Below are 23,215 nucleotides of genomic sequence, written 5' to 3'. Positions count from 1 at the left end.
GAAGGCGCATTTGGTGTGCCCTCTGCAGTGGGCAGCATGCTGGCTCGCTCGCACGTGTGGCTGATGGTGGCTGGCTTTTAGCTGCACTGGCTGAGCAGTTGGAAGACTAAAATAACTTTATAGCTCCTGCTTTTTAACCAAAGGTGCAGTCCTTTCTATGTGGATGTAACTACCCCAGTGTTTGCTCAAGTTCTCACTCTGTTTCTAGTTTCCCTAATGGATTAATGATGTACAAATAAGTTCATAGACATCAACTTTGTGTTTCCGATCTGCGATGTTATAAATTGCTCTGTTTCTGCACTGTGTGGTTCCTGTGTGCTCACTGGGGCACACAGCCCTAGATCGAAAGCCCTGTAAATGGTGGATAAAGCTCTCCTGGTCAGAGGGGATCACTATGGGATTCCACAAGCACTCTTTTTCTCTCTTGGGGATGTTACAAATCTTCCTCAGTGGAAACAGTTTTGTTGTTACCTTATGCGTATACAAACATACCAACACACGGTTTATTTTTTTTTAAAAAAGACCTCTCCCCACTTTCAGCCAGCGCTGGACCATTTCCTCTGGAGTAGGCACGAGGGGGAGGCAGAAACATAGGCAGTGGAGTAGCAAGGCGCTCGGCATTTCAGCTCCAAGAACCACCTCCATCTTCTCACAGTTCCTCTCCTTCCTGCCTAGCTCATTATTCTGGGGAAAATGGAGGCCTTTGTTCTTCCCATCAGCTAATACCAGTTGAGTGTTCCAGGCATGGCGCTCATCATGGTGGGCAGCTAACAACCAATCCTCTATTCATAGAGCTGGCTGTGGAAATGGGAATGTGAAATACAGGGCACGGTAGGGTAAGTGTTAGCAGGGAGAGCCAAAGGGAAACATGCAGGGAGTCCCAGGGACAAGTTGCATGGACCATGTCTGCTGAGTCTGGGGATGAAAGGAGTTAGTGCAATGCAAAGCCTCGTGTGTTCTCACGCGTTAGCTCACTACAAAGTGAGTTCTGTTCTTCAGATTTTGAGTAGTACTATTGAGGAAACCAGGTCTCCAAAGGTTCAGTTAACTCACCAAAAGCCACCAATGTAGGAATAGGCCAAGTCACGATTTGAACTCAGATCTTTTTGAATTCTAAGCCACTGTTCTTTCAGATGGGGTTTCAACTGGCAGAGGCTAAAGTGGTTTTTAAGCAACAGGCTTCATGTCAGTGTATGGGGTAGACAACCTGTCACCACCTCTGATGCCCCTTGGAACTGGGCAGACAGCCCCTTCTTCCCATAATCCCTCAGCCTCCACATTTTAGACATAAGATGATTTTTAAACTTTTAGCCATTGGTGGAAACAGTGTGGGCTTAATTTGGGATTGATGCTGTGCTGATAATCAGTAAGACAGGGGCAAGATGCCTTCCTAGCTGCAGAGCTGCTGCGTCCCCACCTGGAGGGAGTCAGGACGGCCGAGGAGAATAAGGCTGCCTGTCACCTGCCTGCCTTGCTGCTGCCTTCATCTCCCATGGGCATTTTATGCTAAAGATGCTCTCCTTCATCTTCCTAACCAGCCCTTCCTGGGAAGTGGGCTCAGCCCCATGAGCCTGGTAGGAGAGGTACCTATCCCCACTCGATCTGCACTTCCTTGTTCAGCTCTGGAGTCTAATAGTCAGGGGAGGCAGGGATGAGCACCCTCACCAAGCTCCTGGTGCAGTCAGGTTGATAGCCTCTGTCTTCTTGGCCTCCCAAATAAACTCACTGTTGAAAGTTGAAGTCATCCCAATAGACAAAAAGGAGAGCTTCTGAGCGGGGTGGGGATGGCAGGAAATATCCAGACCCACAAGAGGGGCCTTGCTTTGTCTTAGGTGGTATGACCAGGCTTCCTGGAGGAGGTGGCTGTTGACTGACCATCTCTGGACCTGTCCTTGCTGAGCCTGCCCAGCCAGGCCCCTCCCCATTTCTCCACATGCTCAGCAGTCAGAGGATTTCTGTTCTCTGGGGTGAACAGGCCTGTGGCCCTCCTATGAAGACTGGAGTTGAGTTTCATTTCTGTCCTCCTCTGGAGTTTGAAAAAGCAGTTTACTCATAGGCAGGGCCAGAGCCTGGTATGGCTTCCAAGGTGCCTTCCTGCCTGTGAGCCTGTCTTGACTTTCCTCAGAAGGGTACGGGAGAATTCTTTAGGCTAATGATTTTCTAGCCTTTTTAAAGTAGCAAAATTCACATTTCAAATTGAAATCTTACTTGAAAATTTCAATATGTGAAAATGTAAAAGCTGTTTTAATTAAAACTCTCACTCTCTCATCCTTAGCAGCAGCCTCTTTGGCTGGTTCTGTTGAATAAAGTTTGAAAACCCACTGCTTTAGACAGAAGGTAAAGGAAAGAGCCATCCCTTTCAGCCGTTCTTCTGGCTTTCTTTATACCAGACAGCTTGGGGATCCCACTGAAAGCCCACATCTTCTGAGTCCCATAGCCTATTCTGCCATATTCTTCTGAAGGAAACAGGCTGGAGAGAGAGTGGTTATTCTCATGTCACAGTCACAGATGAGCCATTCTAGCTACAGAAGTCACACTCCTGAAAATCTGTTAGGATGAGTTTCAGAGATTGGCTTTAGGCTTTTGCTAAGTGCAGTGTTTCCCAAAGTGCTTGTTTGTGAGCCAGATCACCCCCAAAATGTGTGGACTTTAATTTTTGCTTAAAAAAAATGGTTTTAATAGAAGTTTAAGATTTCCATGTAGATTTAAACTTTAAAAGCACAGAAATAATTACCTAATGTAGTCCAGTAACCGTTCCATTGAGAACCTATGTGTTCTAGACCCTTTAGTTGGGTCTGAAAAGTTGAATAAGCACAGTCTCTGTTCCCGAAGAACATTTGTCTTTTCTGTTATTTTTGGCCACATTTGGGGAAAATACAAGATTCCCAGTGGATTGTCTCCAGCTAGGGGACTCTGCAGTAGATATTTAACAGAGTGGTACAAAGTTCGAGCAGTGAAAGAATGATTAATTCTGAGTGTGGGAGAATTAGAGAAAGCTCCATGGAGGAGGTGCCCTTAGAACTGTGCTTGGAGGAAGGCAGAGACTTCCCACAGAGAATGGGGGGCTGGGGAACCGTGAGGAACAGCTTCTAGCTGGAGGCAGGAATGAGGCTAGAGGAGTGAGGTTCGTGTGAAGAGCCTGGGGAGCCTGGGGAGCATGCCGGGGTCCTTCACAGTCATGCTGTGGAAAAGACCCCTCCAGCCATTTTCGGAGGACAGCTAGGAGAGAGGGAGGCTGCTGGCAGGGAGGCTAATTCAGGGGCTGCTGTAAGCGGGAGGGAGGTGTGGGTGTGGACCAGGGTTAGGGGCCCCACTCAGCACTTACCCTTCCTTATTGTCATCACTGGCTGGTCCTCACTTCAGTCCTCTCCACTGCTGTGTCCGCTTTCTCACTCACTGTTTCTGAACAGCAAATTTTGTTTAAAAGTTCCACTCTTATTAAGTCTGGAAAGTGTACATGGAAACTTTTCAATAGCAGCATTTAAAACTTAGGTTCTTAAAGGCTGGGTTCTCTTAAAGGAATAGCCATTAACTGAGAGTGTCCATCAAAATTAACTATGATGTTTTTGTTGCTGAACAACAAATAGTTAATAAGTACAGAGAATGACATATTAAACATTCATGTTTGCACAATCTAGAAACGATTATTTTCATTACATTTCCTTTTAAGTTTTATTTTTTTTTTTAGCTGAAGGAAATCAAGGGCAAAACATTATTCTTACTTTTTCTGATTTCCTCTGCCCATTGTCCTTCCTCAATTAGTCTCAGCCTCCCCCCCGCTCCGCCCCGTGACCCATCGTTGTCTTTCCTTGCCACTTACTCTTTCCCTGAGAAAGTCATATCTAGTGAAAATTATATCTTTTTCTTTTGACTTTATCCTAAAACTGATCTAGATTTTTTTTTAAAGCGGTTGTCTACTGTGAACTTGTCCTAAAGCCATTGGCACCAATGTGAAACTATTCATCTACAGTTTCTCCTGGCCTGAGCCAGGATAGACTTGACCAACAGTTCAGGATGGCCTTGGACACAGACTGCAACCATGAGAGAGAGATGCAAAGGGCAAGGAAAACTAGGGGATAGTTGGAGAGCTCAAGGAGTGATGTTTGGAGAGAAGAGCCAGGAAAGACTAGGGCAGTAAGGGGAAGGGGTGAAAGGGTCAGCAGAGTGCAGGTGAGATTCAGAAGCCCTGAGACAGATGGGAAATGCAGGGCATTTGTAGCCAGAGTGCCAGGATATGGGACATGAAATATGTATTTGCAGTTTGGGGTTTTGTTTTGTTTTTAATTTTCTTGACCAAAATGTCTAAACTACAAGTCAGAATGTGATAACTACTGCTCTAGAAAACACTCAGTTCTCTTAGTGATGAGAGGACCACATGTTTGACCCCTATCCAGACACAATTCTTTTGACCCATCAGTCTTCTGATGCTTGGTTATAGTTATAAAGTAGAGGATACGAAAAGTACAGTGAAGTCGCTCTTTGCAATTCCATGGACTGTAGCCTACCCAGCTCCTCCATCCATGGAATTTTCCAGGCAAGAGTACTGGAGTGGGTTGCCATTTTCTTCTCCAGGGGATCTTCCCAACCCAGGGATTGAACCCAGGTCTCCTGCATTGCAGGCAGACGCTTTTACAGTCTGAGCTACCAGGGAAGCCTCAAAGGGGAAGATGGACTCATGCATTTCCAACATGCAGATGGCTTGTAGGTTTGGAGCATGCATCAAGCAATTCCAAGGACACCGACTGAGGGACTGCTCTTGGACCTTGTGTCACCAGCTGCGTCTACAGCAGTGTTACCCGCCCTGGCTTCATATATTGTCTGCCGTCTCCTCCCCTTCCACCTAGTTTATCCCTTCTTTGGAATCTGTATTTGAACAGTGAGAGGCAGCAGCCTGTCTGGAAAACAGTGTGGTGTGATCCGAGGACCAGCCTGCAATTGCAGAAAGTATTCTCTACTTTAAATTATTTCACTTACCATTATTTCATCAAAAGGTCTTTAACTGTTTTGTTTTTCTTTGTTAAAGCTGCAGGGATTTATCATCCCAGCATGTAGAAAGACTGAAGGAAGGAACAAAAAGAGAAAGAAAGATTGTAGAAATACTCTCTGTGCACTAAGCAGTCTTTTCTTTCCTACTCAGAGTTCCTAGAGTTTCCTGGTCTGAGTCTCTAAATGTTCATTTGTCCCCAGAGCTTGTCCAGTCCCTGCCCAGAGGCCTCTTTCCATGACAGAAGCAAAAAGGCAGCCCTTGATTTGCTGGCGTCAGAGGCTTGTGTGAGCAGCAGCCTGCCTCACAGGCCATCACCACGCTGTGGACCGCCTTTGTCTTACCCTGAAGGTGGACCAGGCCGCTGCTGTTTGGGTGTGTTTTGGTGAATGCCTGACTCTGGACAGTCCTCAGAGGAAGGGAAGTCTTCATTCTGTCCTGACCTCAGCAGGAATACATCTTAGGCAGTAGACGTGTTCGTGTCAAGCTCCGGATTGTATTGAAGAAAAGCCTGCTCTTGCTGACATTGCATCATCCCAATAGAGCAGAAAAAGGCCTGAGCTCCTCTGATTGTGTCCGGTCGCTGGTGACTAATTTATGAGCTCCATGTGCTCCCCGGGGCCATTTTCTTCATTCTCACCCTGGTGGCCTTTGTCATTTGATTTCTGAGCAGGCCGTTCTTTCCAATCTGCCGTTCCTTCCAATAAGCAGAGAGCTTAAAGTTCAAATTGTTGATTTAATCCTCTTGATAAGTTCAAGAACTTTGCTAGGGCTCTGCTGCAGCCACATGGCTGAATCCTGACCAAGTCACCACTGATTCTACCCAGGAATGGGCCTGCCCGCAGGGAAGACACACTTCCCTCCATCCTGAGGTGTTTCCTGTGGCCCACTGGGCTGCTTCGCTCCTTCAAGCGCTGGCTGTCAGCAGAACACACAGCCAAAGAAGCCTGAAACTACCATGTCCTTTGTCTCAGCACCAGCTGAGATACTTGGTCTTGTCGTGGGATTTGGGAAATGATACACCGCCTCTCCTGGCATCTCCTCCCAGTCTTCAGGGAGTTCTGCATTCATGACATGTACCCTCTCTTCTCAACACGATTTTCATTACCTTGTTTCCGTTTGCCTGGGTTAAGACCAAGATTGGAGACAGTTAATTTCTTGTGCTTAGAGGCGATGGAGTTAGAACCTCTCATCAACCGTGTGATGATGCAGAACTTGCAGTGTAAACTGAGGAAGTGCATACATTTACTTCTCTATTTTATGTCAGCTGAGCCAGGTCGGATTTTCTCTGTAAGGGCAGCAGCAGAAACAGCCTCATTCTACATTTTTTCCCCTTCATAGAGAAATCCCATTATTAACTGGCCTCTGATATAGACAGTGCCCTAGAATCACATTGAGCCCAGAGATGATGTACTCTGGACCGGGGCTTTTAAGCATTTCAGGTCTCAAGCAGACTTGAGCCTGGATGGTGGGCCACATGGGCCCTAAAGATGTCACGTCCACAGAGTAGCAAGTGCACACACACAGTGGCACTGTGTGGTCAGAGTGCTTGACGCAATTCTCAGGGAGTTCCTCAAGGTGGCTGTTGCCCGCAGTTTGCATATGAGGATGCAGAGGCTTGCCGTGGTTGCTAAGAGACTCACCCAGGGTCACAAGTCTGAATTTCACCCCAGGGCTATCTGTTGCCACAGACCAAGCTCTCCGTGTGATATCACGTTGCCTTCTTACGGGGTCCTTGCTGGTCAAGGATGAGGGCTCGTTGCCCTGGCTCGAGTTGCTTTGCATCGTCTCCCTCAACCGAGCCCTATTTTCATTGTGCCTGTTTGAATTAAATAGAGAAGATGAATGGTGGGAGCTGGTACATTCTGGCTTTTCAAGGGAGATTTGCCTCCCACTTCTTGCTGTCACCTCCCAGGGAAATGGGCTAAAGGTCAGAAAGGTGCCTTCTCCCCAAAACCCGGACCTGGTATTAGATGACCTAAATCCCAGGCTTCCTGGTAGAGGCACCAGACTCACCTACAAATCACCTGGGCCCTCATCTGCAATCCTTTATGATGCTAACCCGCACATCACAATGAAAGGCAACACTATTGACAATTACAGAATACTAAATATAGCCCAGTACATTTAAAAATGGACAATGGTAAAAGCCTTGAAAATTTTTTTCTTTGATGTGAATGGAGTCTTTGGCATTTGGAAATACAATAAGTTGAATTAATTGCTCCTCATTACATGGCAAGTCAGGAGAAGTATGAATGTGCCTTGTCTCCTCAGCATTAGCTGTGGCCCGACTGGAATAGGCCCTTTTGTATTTACTCCTGCTTTCTCTAATAATAAGCAAATTAGAGATCATGGCTAGAAAAATTCAAGTGCCCTCCATCCTTTCTCCAAAACCATCATAGACTTTTGTAGTGTTTATCTGCTCAGGAGCAACTGCTAATAATTGCAGAGGTCATGTGAATCTACATAGTATAAGATTAGAAACAACATCTGCAAAATTACTTCTTAGGAAAGGGTTCTATTTTGTCTTCTTCTGAAAAAGTGATTTTCAAGCAAATTGCTATCTTTCTTCTCATGTACTGTATTTTCATACTGCTGAAAGAAGTATATTTGGAGAAAAACATTTAATAGCTCTCAGAAGTTTTTGAATTCAAGGTCTTTTTTCTTTTTGATTGTACATGTTTTTCCTGATATGTTGGTGGACTTTCATATAAATATATTAGTTTGGAGTCCTTAAGCAGGAGTGTGTTCATTCAGACTTCATATACAGTCGCTACAATATTGTACATACAAGCAGGTGCCGTTTTTTATTATCTTTAACATTAGTTTATAGCTAATGCCTAAAAATTATGAGATAGTTGATTCCCCAGAAAAATCCAAAACTGAGAAAACAGAGAGGAGACAGGGGTCCCCAACTTTGCAGAGACTGGTTCATAAAATATCCTTGAGTTTGCAGAGCACACCAGTCCAGCCATGTCCCTCTGTGGTAGGTTGCCTTCCCGTCATGGTTGTTACATGAAGACATTTTCCAAACATTGTGTACATTTCAACCATAGGAAGGAGGCAGTCAGCTGAACCCAGAGTTGTAGTGGCAGCCTTGCTCTGCTTCATAAAATATGAAAATCTGTTTACTTAGTAACAATAACAGTTTGAAAGGCTTCAGACTGAAGAGTTTCTGTCTGCCACTGCCTGCTGGATCCCCCATGGTGGAGGTAGGGAGGCTGCTGACAGCGCAGAGTGCCAGGAATGGGGCAGGAAGAGAGTCGAGTGGGAACCGAGACGTGCACCCCACCTTTGGGTGATTCCTGTGCCTTCGCTCTCAGGCCACATAGACCGTTTGTTCTTAGCACTCCATCAATAGACTGAGACCTGTGTTTCCTGTTCCATAAATAATTCCCACATTTCAGGTTGTGGGCTTGAGTTAGGGTTTGGTTGGATAAGGGAGATCTGCCTTTTCTTTCCCCACTTCTCCTTTTTGTGGCCTCATTCTTTACAGTCTTAGGAACAGAGGGGCTTAAAATCAGCAAAAAGGTGTCAGTGTGAAGTTGTCCAAGCTTTTTCCTAGGGCATGTTTATTTTTCACGCATGCTTATACGTACACATGCGTACAGTCCATATTTCCTGTAATCTAAGACATCATAGATTATAACTCAGCATTGACTTAATCACGGTTTTCAAGATAAAACAATGTGTTCATCCCTTGTAAATCCCATCACGTCTCAGAAACGTTAGTGTGAAAACATCATAGAATAAAATTAATGTGGTATACAAATGTCACAGATATCTTTGACTTTACTTAAGCTACTGTTGTTTGGACAGATTAGCAACCCCACCCTCTTTATTCTGCGGGTAAGTGGTGATGATAGAGTGCAGTGTTTAAAAGTCCAAGATATTAGGCCAGAATGATGCAGAGAAGTCATTTACTCAGGTCTGACACTGACAGTTATAATTTCTCCAGAGCCAGGCATGTATCTCTAGGCTGAAAATGACAGTTTAGAGATCCTTCTATTGAAATCTCCCAGCTCAGCGTCCTTCTGTGCTCCCATTTCAGGATAAGTAGATCTACAGCCCCGCTCTCCATTCTGATTTCCAGATAGCCCTGGTGGTGCTTATTATCTGCATGGTTGCTTTAGATTTTAAACAAAAAATTTTAATCTTCTTAATTTTCCAATGTATATAATAGAGGGGAGATGTTATAAAATGAAACGAGTACTCAGAATGTCAGCACTACAAAAAGTAGGAAATCACTGGTATAGACATTTTAGTCCATTTGTAGAAAATTGCCTATTCTCAAATAGGTAGGTCAAGTGCAGAAAGAACCTCTACTTGAGATAAAATTTCCTCTCCGCACTTGGCTTTCTCTCTATTAGGACAGGCGGCAGAGAGCTGCCTAAATTTTAACATCCTGCTGTCTTTTCACTAGTGGTTTTCTGGCTATATGTATCAGGACATACTTGCTTATAATAGAAGTCAGACTCATAGCTACAAATACTTTTAGAACCAGAAGACCTTTAGAAAATAAAGTGCAACTCTTTCCTTCCTAGATGAAGAAAATTAGAGTGTTAAGTAATTTGCACAAGGTACCAGTAATGTCTGGTGGAGGGCAGGTTTGAGACCAGGTCTCCAGACTCCCCAGCAGGTATGCCTTTTACTGACAGAGAGTAGGTTGGCGTGGTCAAAGCAATAGATTTGCTCTCCTGCTTTTGAACTTCTTTTTTCATCTGGGTACCTGGTGGAATGCTGGGTAATAAGAGAGCCAAACCTAACTTTATTTAACAAAACACCGTATTCTGAAACCTTCTGAAGCTTTGTGACCTAAACAGTAAAGGTGGTGACTTTTCTCCTTTCCTCATTGACTGATTTCCCTGTTAAAAAAGTATCAAACTTTTATGAACATTTCGAAGAACTTTTCCATCAGCCTAGCATAGGGAAACGTCTCAGGCAACTGAGATGTTAACAGCATAAGAGTGGGCTATGAAGATGTAGGGAATTACCTACGTTTGGACCTGGACTTGATAGTTCCTGGTCACTCCACCCAAGTGTGCACAAACACACTCTGTGTTTGGGTGAGCAGAACTCCCCCTGTCATCAGCATTTCATAAACAGAACTCTCATGTTTGAATGCACCACCACCACTACCCCCCCATCCCCCCGCCCCATTGCGTAGTTTTGGAATAGAGCCAAGCCCACAGCTCTTTATAGTTATTCCACAGGGTTGGCATCAGCCAGGCAGACAAGAAACCTGGGTTGCCGTTTTCTCGGCTACGCCTACCTGGGCCCTGGAAAGATTGTTAAGTCTTGTGGCTCATTGGGAAAGGACCTGGGGTTATACCTGGGCCATTCCTTCAGTTTCAAAAATCACCTTGAGAGTATTGATAACCACTTATTGGGGGTTAAATGACTTGGGGGCTGGAGTCCAAAGTAACCATCCAAAGAGAAACCCACAAGCTTGTACTGATGTCAGGGTGCTCTTGACAGAGAAGGAGGTAAGTGTGACTGAGCCAGGCTTCCCGTTTATTATACCTGGGCACCCTCTGAGAGGGTGGCCAGACAGGTGGAACTGCAGGACCAGCTGTGGGTAGACTGATGAGCCCTGAGATCTCATGTGTCGGGCTCAGTTTGGCTGTAGGGCATTTACACACACATAGTTTATCATAGAATTCCACTGACTTCAAAATTTGTCTGTTTTCCTCCTGGCATCTCATTGTCTGAAATGTTTTGGGTCTTAAAAAAAAAGTTGCCAGAGGAATCTAGCTTTAGTTTAAAAACTTCAGCAGATTAGCAAATGGAGCTTCAGTTTGAAGAAATGCCATCTGACCAGAGGCAGCAAGGGCATCATTTCAGTCCTGGGGCCCAGTAGTCCTACAGGCATCCAGGACCCTCATGGTGCCATTCAGTTGCCACAGTGCCCTGGCCATGGGTATCCCCAATAGCTGTTAGATAAGGCTCATTTTCCAGTTGAGAGCCAGGGAAATGTATACAGTATAAAATTGTATGCAAGTCTTAGGTCTTTTTCTAAGGGTTAATATACTCCTTTGAACATTCACATGGTGTTCCTGGTAGTTATGGGGCAAAGTGGTGTCTGTGCCTTGGGACCACCTGATTGATCATCTTGGAACCTCTAGTTCTTGTCTTGTAGGCTTTGATTTTTCTCCCTCCTCCTCTTGGCCTTCCTTTGGTACCTCAGCATGTTTATTCATCACCTTTGGGTAAATCTGTAAACACTGAAGCCACCTCTCAGCTGGTACCCAGTGTCTCAGCCTGAAGCTCCCCTTGACCTTCACTCTGTCTGAACTCTGAATGGCAGCTGTGGCGAGTGCTCTTTCTGCTTTGATGTCACCATTTTGCTCCTGCTTTGATGGGGTCTGGGCCCAGTGTGTAGGGTGTATAAACCTCCTGCAAGCATCCGGGAGCCTCAGCAGGTTCACTGAGTGTGAATCCCTGGCCCCACTGTCAGGGCGTGTCACACACCAGGGGCCTGACCATTTTTCCGTCTGTCCTGGGGAAGCCTCGGAATCAACTCAGAGGAGCTGGGAGCTGGGGTTGTTGGTAATTGTCCTTCTAGATAGTTATCCAGGTCACGCATTTCTCCTAAAATGTCGGGGGGAGGGGAAAAACCCACACTCCTACACGATTTATTGTACCGTCTGTTTGTATACGTGTATATTTTTTAACTAAGAAGAAAAATAAACCTGCCTTTGTACGCAATCCTTTTAACAAATTGTTTATTGTTGTATCCAGGTAACAAGCATGGTAAGTATTTTCACCAAATTGAGTATTCTGTACTTGAGCTGTGCTTGGCAGACTTTTTGGCAAGCTGTGTGTTACCAGCCTTGGCTTTCCTAGAAAAGACCCTTTTAGGAAAAGGAGAAACCACGTCCCTGGTAGAACCCCCTGCGTCCTTGCTACAGAGTGAACCCGCCTAGCCTTCGACCCCAGCGGGGATACCTGAGAAAGCATGTCCCCCGCCAGCATGCTGCTTGGCCCCATCCTGGCCCCGCCGCCCCGCTGCTTCTGAGCCCCCACCAAGCGTCTGCCAGGGCTCCCAGGCCGCACACACATGGGCCCCCCGGCACTGCGGATGGTCCCACCCCAGATCCACAGCCATGCCTCTTCTCTCGCCCTCCTCCCATCTGTGTGCTTCAAAGCAGGGCCGTTTTTTTTTTTTTTTTTTTTTTTTTTTTCCCCTTGTTTCTTTGAGTCTGTTAAGTAATTGGAGACATCTCCTTTTGGAAGCTGGAAAAATAAATACATTGTCCACTCTCCTCAGAGGCTTCCCATTCTGTTGTAAAATGGATTAAAAAAAGAATTTTTTTTTTTAAATCTTGCTACTGGGTGTTCTCAGTAAACGTTCAGTTTCAGTAGGTTGAGGCCGTTTTAGCCTTCTGGCTGTGTTCGTTTATCCATGCATGTCTGCTTTTCCAGCCTCCTTTGTGGCTCTGTATTTTAGCCCCGTGCTCGCGGCTGTGCCTGTTTAAGCCGCCTGGTAGCCGTGCGCTGTGTATTAAGTCTGTGTGTACTGTCGCCTTCAAGGATCAGACTGCAAAGGATAAGGCCCTGCAGCACATGGCCGCCATGTCGTCGGCCCAGATCGTCTCGGCCACTGCCATTCACAACAAGCTGGGGCTGCCTGGGATCCCACGCCCCACCTTCCCGGGGGCGCCGGGGGTAAGTCACAAGCTGGGTCTGGTAGTGATGGCCCCTGAGCACATGGAGCCGACGTGGCCGAGCGGGAAACCATCTGCCTGGCACTTCCTGTTAATTGTGCCCGGTGTAAGAGAGGGGAAGGACCACCTTGTGGAGCCCTGATGCTAGGTGCAAAATGGTGAGAAAAGCAGGGAGCTAGGGAGAGGGGGAGAGAGAGAGAGGGAAGAAGTAGGGGGATCTTAGTCCCTGAAGACATGGAATGAGGTATCACTTTATAGCACCATTCCAGGTTGTGATCTGCCTCTCCATTTCTATCATTTTATTCCTGGCCCTTAGTCTCTGTTCCTGTGTCCTTGGGGTCACTTTATGGCAGCTAGCCTCTAAAGAGACGAAAGTATTCTATACTACTATTTTCATTTTGCACCTGCCAAAGGCTGAGAAGCTTAATGTTGTGGTCTCATTTAATCTTCACAGTAATCTTAAATGCCTCTTACTGCTACTGCCATTTTACAGATGAGAAAACTGAAGTTAATTAGTAACAAAACAAGAGTTTGGGTAACTCGATCATAATCACCTGGAGAGCCATGTTGGGGCTCAAACCCAAGGCTGTCCGAATCCCTTGACATCTGCTGCCACTCCCGGAGGCTGTCGGCAGGCACCAGGGCCTAGGAAAACCCATAGCAAAGGAGGTGTCTGCATTGTCCTGGTTCTGAGCTGTGTCCTCTCCCCAGGCTGTGAGCTGTGGAGGCAGAATGTCACGTAGGAAGTGTTGCACAATGGAGGGAGGAAAGGAAGGGCGGGCGGGCACATAGATGAAGCAGTCAGACGGAATATTTGTGAACCCTCTGTAATGCACCCAGATTCCTGTTGGGTGTCAAGTGAACTCTTAAAGAGCTGGTGCCTGCCCTCAGGGAGGTTAACATCTTCTGCAGGACAGCAACCTGTGGTATCTGCATTTAGGCTATGTCACTTGGCAACTGGCAGATGACCTGCACCCCCTGTGTTTAGCAGGGATTGGAGTGCATAGACATCCTGAACAGTGCTTTGAGGTGAACTCCTAATCCTGAAGCTCTTTGTATTTTGCCTTCCAGTTCTGGCCAGGAATGATACAAACAGGGCAGCCTGGATCGTCACAAGAGTAAGTCTGAGGAGGGGCCGGCACTGACAACCAACCAGGGGCTGGTCACAGCCCACCCCAGATTGAGGTTTCCTGGCACCAGACTTCCTGGGGCCTTGCCGACGGGGTTGCGGTGGGAGGGAGATATAACCTGAGATCACTGACATCACCCCCCACTGTTATCTCCTGAGGCCAGTAGCAGGAAAGAGATGCTCAGATTTGGGAAACATGTAAAGACCTCACTCCCACCTTCAGTATTAGTGGTCCTGCAGCTGGCAACAGGAGGAGGGTCTCCGTCCTTTCATGGCTTTGAGGGGGCAGAGCCTGGGGTCCTCCTGAGAGAGGACAGTGGAGGTGATCCTATAGTCCATTTTCTTCCTGCTTTCCCTGTAGTGGGGGAAGCTCATAGAAAATCCGACTGATGCTTTGAGAGCATGGGAGGTAAGCTCAGTAAGCCGGAAGGCGAGGACAGATTGGGGATAAAAGCAGAAAGGAAGGAGCCTCTTCCTGTATATTCTCAAAGGAAATGGAGGTATTTGGCCCAGAGAAAGAGAACCTGAAACATGTCCCAAGCCTTGCCTGCCCATGATGACTGCTGACCTCCGTCTCTGCAGGGACCAGAAGCAAGGTTCAGAGGTAGATGCCACAGTGCATGCAAGGATAGCTGACATCTGCCCTACCTGTGCCGTGGAACTGGCATGAGGCTTGGTGGTGTAGTCATTGGCACCCAGCCAGTCCCTCTCATTTGCACAGCACAGCTGGGTCTCCATCTTGGTAGAGCTCTGCCTGGGCTCTGCTACCACCTGCAGATAGGGAAGCTCACAGTGAGGAGTCCCTAGCCCTGGGAGGCCCCGACCAGATCTAGGAAGTACCTGCTGCTACAATCATGGTTTCTGACTCTCTCTGTCCTCTGTCTCTCTCCAGCGTCAAGCCCTTCGTGCAGCAGGCCTACCCCATCCAGCCAGCAGTCACGGCCCCCATTCCAGGTGAGTCTCTGAGGAACCCTCTCACTTTGTTCTCCAGCTGCACAAACTCCCTCCCCTGCAGGGCCATGGACACCCCTTTCTTGCCACCACCCTCCTCAAGGCAGGGTTAACCCAGAGCTCAGGAGGGTCACCAGTGTCCCCTCCCAGGTCCTGCTTTGCCTCCGTCATCTCTAGAGAGCTCTTCTGATGGGCTTTTTAAAAAAAAACAACAGGAAGCCTGATCACTTTCACTCAGGGCCCTGGGTCACCCTTGAAAGGAGAAGTTGCTTTGGTTCCTTCCTCCTCATAAACAGGCCACATTGGGCAATCTTAGTCTTGTGGGCAGACGGTTTTATTCACTGTTTCTTAGAGAAGTGTATTTCAATTCTGAGTATCCTTTCTTTAAAGGAGTGCTTACATGAAAGCCCAGCTAGAAAACATGCATCCAGCCAGGCTGCCTGCCTCCCAACACGCACACGCACACACACATGCACACACACACACACACTCTTCATTATAAGCTCCCAGACTGAAATGTATTCACACGTTGCCCTCTGCTCCAGCACCACGGAGCATCCCGCAAGAATCTTCCACAGTGCTGGTGACTGCAGTCTTGCTCAGGAAGGGAGCTGGAAGAACACAGGGAGTGCCCTCATCCCTGTCTCACAGGAGTGCTTTGCCAGCATCCACTTCCACACTTCATCTTTCGTGCCGTGGTCCCCAGTGAGGCCCCTTTGCCCCAGGTCAGGTGTCCTCACCCCCAGCCCTCAAGCTGGGCTGGTACCAGCTTTAGGAAGAACCACCTGCATTGTGCTTCTCCGGTTGGCCATGCCTCTGGGCTCCTCTGCCAGAACCCACCTCTGCTGGCCTACCTCCAGCCCTGGACTCTGGTGGACAGAGCTGTTAGCTGTGCTCCTGGGTGGTCCACTTTGTAGGCCCCTGCCCCAGGGGTGGCCTGAGACCTGATGATGGGAGGCAAGGAGCTGGGTTTAAGGTAACGATCGATCGGTATTTCAGGGTTTGAACCTGCGTCAGCCCCAGCTCCCTCGGTCCCGGCCTGGCAGGGCCGCTCCATTGGCACAACCAAACTTCGCCTGGTGGAATTCTCAGCTTTCCTTGAACAGCAGCGAGACCCAGACTCGGTGAGTGTGCTCAGAGTTGGGTGCCTTGAACCTGGGCTTTGCTCCCCTTACCCTGCCTTTGGGCCTGACCGATCAGACACCCTGCGTGAAAGCAGGCCTGGGTAAGGAGGGCCAAGCAGCCCTCCAATGAAGTAAAAAGGTATTTCTGTTGACAGATATGTAAAACTTTAGAGCTAAATGGTTATGGATGCTCTGGACTGCAAACTCCAGGAATTACTAGAGCAGAAGAGTAAGACTTTAACAGCCTCTTGCATTTAAAGACCCTGACACTAGGGAAGAATGAGGACAGGAGGAGGGGACGACAGAGGATGAGATGGTTGGATGGCATCACCAATTCAATAGACATGAGTTTGAGCAAACTCAGGGAGATAGTGAAGGACAGAGAAGCCTGGCGTCCTGTAGTCCACGGGTCACAAAGAGTCGGATACAACTGAGTGGCTAAACAACAACATTTTTTGAGCCCTGACCTGGTATTGTGTAAGGCGATTAATAGATACCATCACATTTTACTCTTAACCCCATAAGGGTAGGTGCTGTCTTAATACATGAGAAAACAGAGAGGTTAAGTAACTTCTCTGTAGTCACACAGTTAGTACCTGATGGATTAGAGATTCAAATTCTTGGCTTTACAACTCAAACCTAAACTCAAGCCTATTTAGCCATTTTTCATACTTCTTTTCCAAGCTGTGTTTCCTCAAGACGGCGAATTCTAAGCTTCTGAAGGAGAAGTAACAGGGTAGTACTTTAGCAGTCTGACATAGAATGCGATGCATCTTAATACCCTAAATATCCACTAAGCTAGCATCTGGACCCAGTTTGTCATTTTCCTCCTTCCCGTCTCCCCACCCCATCTAGTTCCTGTCCTACTGTTCTCAGCTGGGCCCACCATTTCCCCTACACATGTGAGCCTCCCTTCTTTCCACCCGACAAGCCCAAGCCCCTTCCTTCACTCCCACTCCTTGGCTGTGAGTACGAGCATTGCATCTGTGTGTGGGTGAGCCCAAGGCAAAAATGGAAGGAATCATGGGTTTGTCTTCGGGATCTTTACCAACTCCTTTCCATATTCTCCACCTCACCCCACCCGGCTGATCTTGGCGGCTCCCAAAAGCACACAGGGGCCCCGCTGTCTGTCTGCTGCCTTGCTGTCATTCTGTTACCAGGAGAAAGCATCACGAGTGAGTTCATCATCTGTTGTAAACAACTTGGATGTGAACCACCGGAGGTGACCTCTCCCTGAGGTGTTTGTGCTTTGGCTCAGTGGGAAGCCTCTGAGGGTAGGACAGGAAGACACCACGAATAGAGGGGTTTCCACCAGCCATCACCAGAGTGGACACTCAGGAACCCACATGTGGTCCCCTGGCATTTCTGCCTATGAATTGTGAATGCTGGTAGAAAAATAGAGTCTGCAGCAAAATTAGGATAAAATGGAGAAAGAGAGGTAGTCATTGGGCCCATCAAGGCAGGCAAAGGAAAAGGAGCGTATTGAAAACCAGCCTGGAAGAGAAGACCAGCCTCCTGGGTCACTCTGCACAAGTGTCTGAGTGGCTGTACCAGAAGGGTGATGGTGAGTGCCTAAATCCTTGTCTGTGGGAGCATTGAAATAAACCACCAAGATGATGATGTGTGCGACTCTTTGCTTCCTCCTCCTTCAAGGAAGTGTAGACATTTCTTTGGCTGCAGGCTGGGCTTTGGCTCAGCTCATGCTTCTCCTCTGAGTAACTCATGCTTGTGTGATGCCTCGTCGCTCACAGAACGCATTGTCATTGGTTGTGTCATTTTGTCCTCCGAGTGCTGGTGGAGTAGATTTTGTTTTACCCATTTTACAGGTGGAGAATCTGAAGCCAAGACACATTAAAAGATGTAGAATATTTAGCCAATAACAGGGGGACCCAGCGCCCAGGTCTTCTGTTTCAGGATACTCTTTCACTACTATGAACCACCACCGGTGGTGAAGGTCTTGAATTGTGTGTCCAGTCTGTACTCTTGGGTGAGCAAACCTGTTTACTTGTAAACATTTCCTTATTAGAAATAGAACTCCAAGACACTAGGAAGCACAGATCCCAAGATGTTAGTTGTTATCCTTGTTAAAAGACTCAATATAATGTTTTATCACAAAACAAATTTTTATTTTTAATTTAAGAAGCTTATGGAGCACCCTCATGGTAACTGTACTTCTCAGTTATGGACCTACTGGGGCCCAGAATGACCATTTTCCTCTTCTTCTAGGTGTTAGTGGTAATTGGGCTCCCCACTGTGCATCGCTGAGAAGTTCCTTTTGTCCATCCTATAAACAGTTATGAGCACCCATGTGTTCAGGGTGCTGTACCAAGAAGGCGCCTTTTGGTGCTGCCCAGCCCATCAGCAACTCTGCCCTGGTGGAGGCTGACGTCTGGTGGGTGAGGCAGTCATCCCCCATAGGGTCACTGGGAAATGTGATGGCTAGGAGTGCTGTGAGTGGACAGGAAACTGGGCAGGCTGTGCAGAGGAACCAGCCCTTATGCAAAGAGGTAGAGGATCCCTATGGGCCAGGAAGAGTAAGGAAGAAGAGCATTCCAGAGGTGATGACTCTGGTGTAGATAAAGCAGGTGAAAGCTAGTGAATAGTTTAGAAAGGCAGGACCCACCAAGCCCTTGGAGTAGTGCCCAGATATGTGTGTTTCATGTACATTCAGAATTAAGAGTCTGGCTGTTTTCACTAGAGTAGACCTTTTACTGATGAATGAAAGGCTTAACTCTAGAACTCCAACACGTGACTTCAGTGGTGACGATGATAAATGTGGTTAACTAGAGAGTGCATTTCCAGAGTAGCTGGGACAAAGGGTGTCACCCTGGACCAGCAAACTAGGTTCTCCTCCTCCTGGCTTTGTTGCTCCTCAGGTATGCATCCCTTGCCTGTGTCCTCCTGGGGGACCATATGGACAGAGAAGGTTCAGGCCTGGCCACAGCCATTGACAGCAACCTCTCCAAGCCTCTTCTATAGGAAGAACTAGAATTCCCTACCTCTTAGGGCTGTAATATGGATGGAAAAAGTCACACTGTACCACACTCATTAATTTATTTGTTTGGTCTTTGCCAGCACTACCCATAGCCCTTTGATTGCAGTGAGCCTGAGCTATTACAGACAGAGATTTGCAGGATCCAAAGTTAAATTTGTTTAGGACCCGTAACTATTGATCACTTTGTTGGCTTCCTTATCAAATTAACTTGCTTAATGTTTGATGTTAAATTTTAAGGATAGCATATTTGTGTTTGTTTAAATAAATGTACCAGCTGAATTTATTTTAGACGGCTCTGAAAGTTTCAGAACCAACGAAACCATTCCCACACTACACATTTTTTCAGTGTGACCTTGGACCTCAAGGGCCTTTACATGTTCATTGTAACAGCACCTTATGTTTGCAAAATAAAGCACATATTATATAATATGAGAAGCTGGTGCTTAGAAGACTTGTCAGAATGCTTTAAAAAGTGTTGTGAATTCTCTTCCGTTTCAGTTAGCTGTCTCTCTAAGTCCCAGCTATTCTGGAAATTCACTCTTCAGTTTACCACATGTATCACCACTGCCAACACTAAAGATTCTTCACAGCTCTCCCACCCCTATCAGTAGTCGTGCTGGTGATAGCCTGCACGATGCATTGTCTTACCCAGCCCTGCGATGTAGACTGCCCAGTGCTCAACCGACAGCTGACACTGGAAATGGGATTCAGAGCTAGATGTGTTGATTCCAGTAACCAAAAGTTGTTGGGTTCATTTGCATCTGATGAGTACCTGTAGCCAGCCAGAATCTACAAGAAGCCAAGGGAAGACTCATCCAGGGGAGGAGCGCCCCCTGCTGGCCTGCAGCACCTGTAATCCAGACATTGCCCCTGAGTCAATGGTTGTTTATATTAGCGGAGAACCAGCAAGTCAGCCCTCTGTTACCTTTGGCTCCACTAGAACCTGAGAGAAAAACAGCAGAGGGTGAAGAAAGGAAGATCTAAAAAAACAAAGACTATTTTGGAAGTGGTTCAGTTCAGTTCAGTCGCTTAGTCGTGTCCGACTCTTTGCGACCCCATGAATCGCAGCACGCCAGGCCTCCCTGTCCATCACCATCTCCCGGAGTTCACTCAGACTCACGTCCATCGAGTCCGTGATGCCATCCAGCCATCTCATCCTGGGTCATCCCCTTCTCCTCCTGGCCCCAATCCCTCCCAGCATCAGAGTCTTTTCCAATGAGTCAACTCTTCGCATGAGGTGGCCAAAGTACTGGAGTTTCAGCTTTAGCATCATTCCTTCCAAAGAAATCCTAGGGCTGATCTCCTTCAGAATGGACTGGTTGGATCTCCTTGCAGTCCAAGGGACTCTCAAGAGTCTTCTCCAACACCACACTTCAAAAGCATCAATTCTTCGGTGCTCAGCCTTCTTCACAGTTCAACTCTCACATCCATACATGACCACAGGAAAAACCATAGCCTTGACTAGACGGACCTTAGTTGGCAAAGTAATGTCTCTGCTTTTGAATATGCTATCTAGGTTGTGGAAGTGGTTAGTAATGCTTAAAGACACACTTTCTACAGGATTTCAGTGTTGCTTTATCAAAGGACTTTCAGTGTTAAGTGCGAGATCTTCCATCTAGGGTGGGCTCTTTTAAAAGGGCCTCCTCACCTGTCATCAGGGCCCAGTTCCTAGAGACCGACTTCAAGAGCTGCTGCTTCAGAGAGATGAAAACCCAACCTTCGAGAGCTGTAAGCTGAATCTCGAGTGTGCACGAGGACTGGTTTTCCTGCTAAAGCCTAGTTTTGAAAGTTTGAAGTTTTAGTCACTCAGTCATCTCCGACTCTCTGCAAGCCCACAGACTGTAGCCCACCAGACTCCTCTGTCCATGGAATTCTCCAAGCAAGAATACTGGACTAGGTTGCCATTTCCTTCTCTAGGAATCTTCCCGACCTAGGGATTGAACCTGGGGTCTCCTGCGTTGCTGGAGGATTCTTTACCATCTGAGCCACTAGGGAAAAGGTAGTGGGCTCCCTCTACCCACTCCCTGGGGCAGAGCAGGTTCCTCCAGCTGCCTGGCAACTCAGCTACATCTTCCAGGCAAAGGCAATGTGTTTAATGTCACCCGTGATCTCGGAAGAGAGTGTGCGAGGAGTTCAGTTAGGTAGAGTTACACAGCCAGAGAAGGGCAAGCTTTGAGATGGAGAGGGTGGGATAGGAGATTGCTCTCTTTAGATTTTGAAGAAGCACTGCCTTGGGGAAGAAACAAAGTTCTGTGATGTGGTCGCAGGAACAGACCTGAGCAGGAAGTGCACCCCTCAGCTCACTTAGGGAAAACCTCCCTGAGTTACAGCTGTCAGGGTAACCTTCAGCTCTTGCTGACCTGTGTTGTGAGCATCACGTGCTGAGCATTTGACCCAGATACTGTTCTTACGTCCAGTCTCTCAGTAACAAAATGGAAGCTCAGGAACATCAAGGTACGTTATCAAGTTCCACCACCAGGAGGAGGCTGAGCCAAAGTTTGGCTCCACTTTGTATTCTTAACCATGTCACTGTATTTTTTAAGAAATTAAAAATTACTCAAATGCAAAAACAGCTGCCCTTCAAAGCCTCGAGCTCCTCAAGCCCAGGCTGGATGCAGCAAGGCCCTTCACCCTGGCATGCCAGTAAAAGAAGGTGATCAGGATGCTTGGAGAAAGAAAAGAAAGGACACTTGACAGAAGGAGAGAATCCCTGAACAGTGGACAATGGGAGGTCCTCAACCGGAAGGCGAGGAGCTTTGCCGTCTGGAATGACCTGTTTCCTAATCTTTAATGCTAAATGAATGGAACAGCAGAAAAGCCTGGGACTTCCTGGACATGGGGAGTGAGTCAGCAGTCTTCACAGCCTGAGGGGGCCCAAGTTTTCTCCTCTGGGGGAGCCTTGCCCTCAGGTTCTGCAAATACATTCTGCCGATAACCTGATTCTTTTCCATACGGGCAGCTGGTTAAATGTGGGCCCAAGGATGATTTCATGTTTTTCTTGCTTCTTTCAAAGGCCTAATTTCACAGATTAACTAAATTTCTTTATCAGATCTCACAGATGCTGACTTTTGTTGGGGAAATGTGACCAGGGCAACTCAGAAAATAGGACCATTGGTGAGGCCAGTGGCAGAAAGAACAGTTGGTTGGCTTGTGTGGGGATTTGACCAGAGAGGTGAGATCAGAAACAAGACTTATTAGATTCTAGATTTGGGGCCAGGAGGATCCTCTCCTATATCCTGGGTAGAGTGGAAGATGGCAGGTTTTCTCTGGAGGAGCTTCCAAGCCCTTCAGTGCTTGCTAAGGCAGTTGCTGCCTCTCAGAGCAGGGTTGTGTGTTCATGGAAAACAGCTCTTTGGGCAGATTTGGTTTCTGGTCCTTCAGAAAGGAGGCTCTTTCTCTCCCCTAGTTCATGGTTTGTGTGTGTATCTCATTAATAATTAACCTGCATACTAGCATCTGTGTAGCTCCCTAAGGCTCACACAGAACCGTCATGTTTACTGTTTCATTTGACCTTCCCATTGACCCATGAGATAAGCAGGCCAGGTGTCATCTCTGTGTACAGATGAGGCTACCCGACCCAGATAGGTTAGGCAGCTTGCCTCAGGCCACACACAGCTCAGAAATAGCAGAGCCTGGATTCCAACCTGTGTTCTTAATGTGTGCACCACGTGCTTTGTATAAATGGCCTGAGAGCACATCTGGCCTTCCCGGTCTACAGAGGAAGAGTGCAGTGGGTCTGATGGTTGGCTGTGTCCTGTTTATGCTTCTCCCTGCTTTTTCTCCTACGTTTTACCAAGTGTTGCCTTCCACTAGGACATAGGAGAAGGAGGGTTCTCTGGTGCTCGAAGTGACAGGTCACTGTGGTGAGTGTGGCCTTTCCCACCCTGCCCTGCATGACTGCAAGCTCTCCCATCAGCTTGTCCATGCCAGTCACACCCTCTCGTAGCAAAGGTGGGTGGTTTGCTGTTCATGTCTGAGCTTCTCTGGACGCTCACCTCTTTATTCATGACCATTTGGGGATGAGGCAATTGAAAGCATCTGGAGAGCTGGGTTTTATAGGCATTTCACAGAGGCCCAGCCAGGCTCCATTTGCTTTCCTTGGCAGGTCAGCACCCCACCCGCGTGCCTTCCTGGTTGCAGTCCCTGCACTCGGCCAGTCGGCTTTCACAGCTGCACTTGTGTGTGGAAGACTCCCTTCTAAGAAAACAGCGGCCACTCTATGGAGATGGTGCTGGAATGGGGAGGTGGGGATGAGATCCAGGAAGGAAGGACTTATTTGTTCCTTGTTTCTTGTTTCCAGTGATGTTTCTTTCTGGGAAGAGCACAGGGAAGAGTGACCAGCTACCTCGGGGCCAAGTAGCCAGG

General features: G+C 47.4%; 1 protein-coding gene across 1 annotated transcript in view; it reads left to right on the top strand.

The window, feature by feature from the left end:
* TEAD1 (TEA domain transcription factor 1) overlaps positions 1 to 23,215 on the top strand; it is a 259,923-nt gene that overhangs the window by 193,798 nt on the left and 42,910 nt on the right. The window contains exons 6-10 of the mRNA XM_052652610.1: positions 11,726 to 11,737; positions 12,518 to 12,652; positions 13,723 to 13,769; positions 14,673 to 14,734; positions 15,731 to 15,855. Of these exons, the coding sequence (XP_052508570.1) occupies positions 11,726 to 11,737; positions 12,518 to 12,652; positions 13,723 to 13,769; positions 14,673 to 14,734; positions 15,731 to 15,855 (381 nt within the window). The remainder of the gene's footprint in view (positions 1 to 11,725; positions 11,738 to 12,517; positions 12,653 to 13,722; positions 13,770 to 14,672; positions 14,735 to 15,730; positions 15,856 to 23,215) is intronic.

This window comes from Budorcas taxicolor, chromosome 15 (assembly GCF_023091745.1).
Source record: "Budorcas taxicolor isolate Tak-1 chromosome 15, Takin1.1, whole genome shotgun sequence".
Lineage (NCBI taxonomy): Eukaryota > Metazoa > Chordata > Mammalia > Artiodactyla > Bovidae > Budorcas > Budorcas taxicolor.
This window is presented reverse-complemented; position numbering and strand designations above follow the sequence as displayed.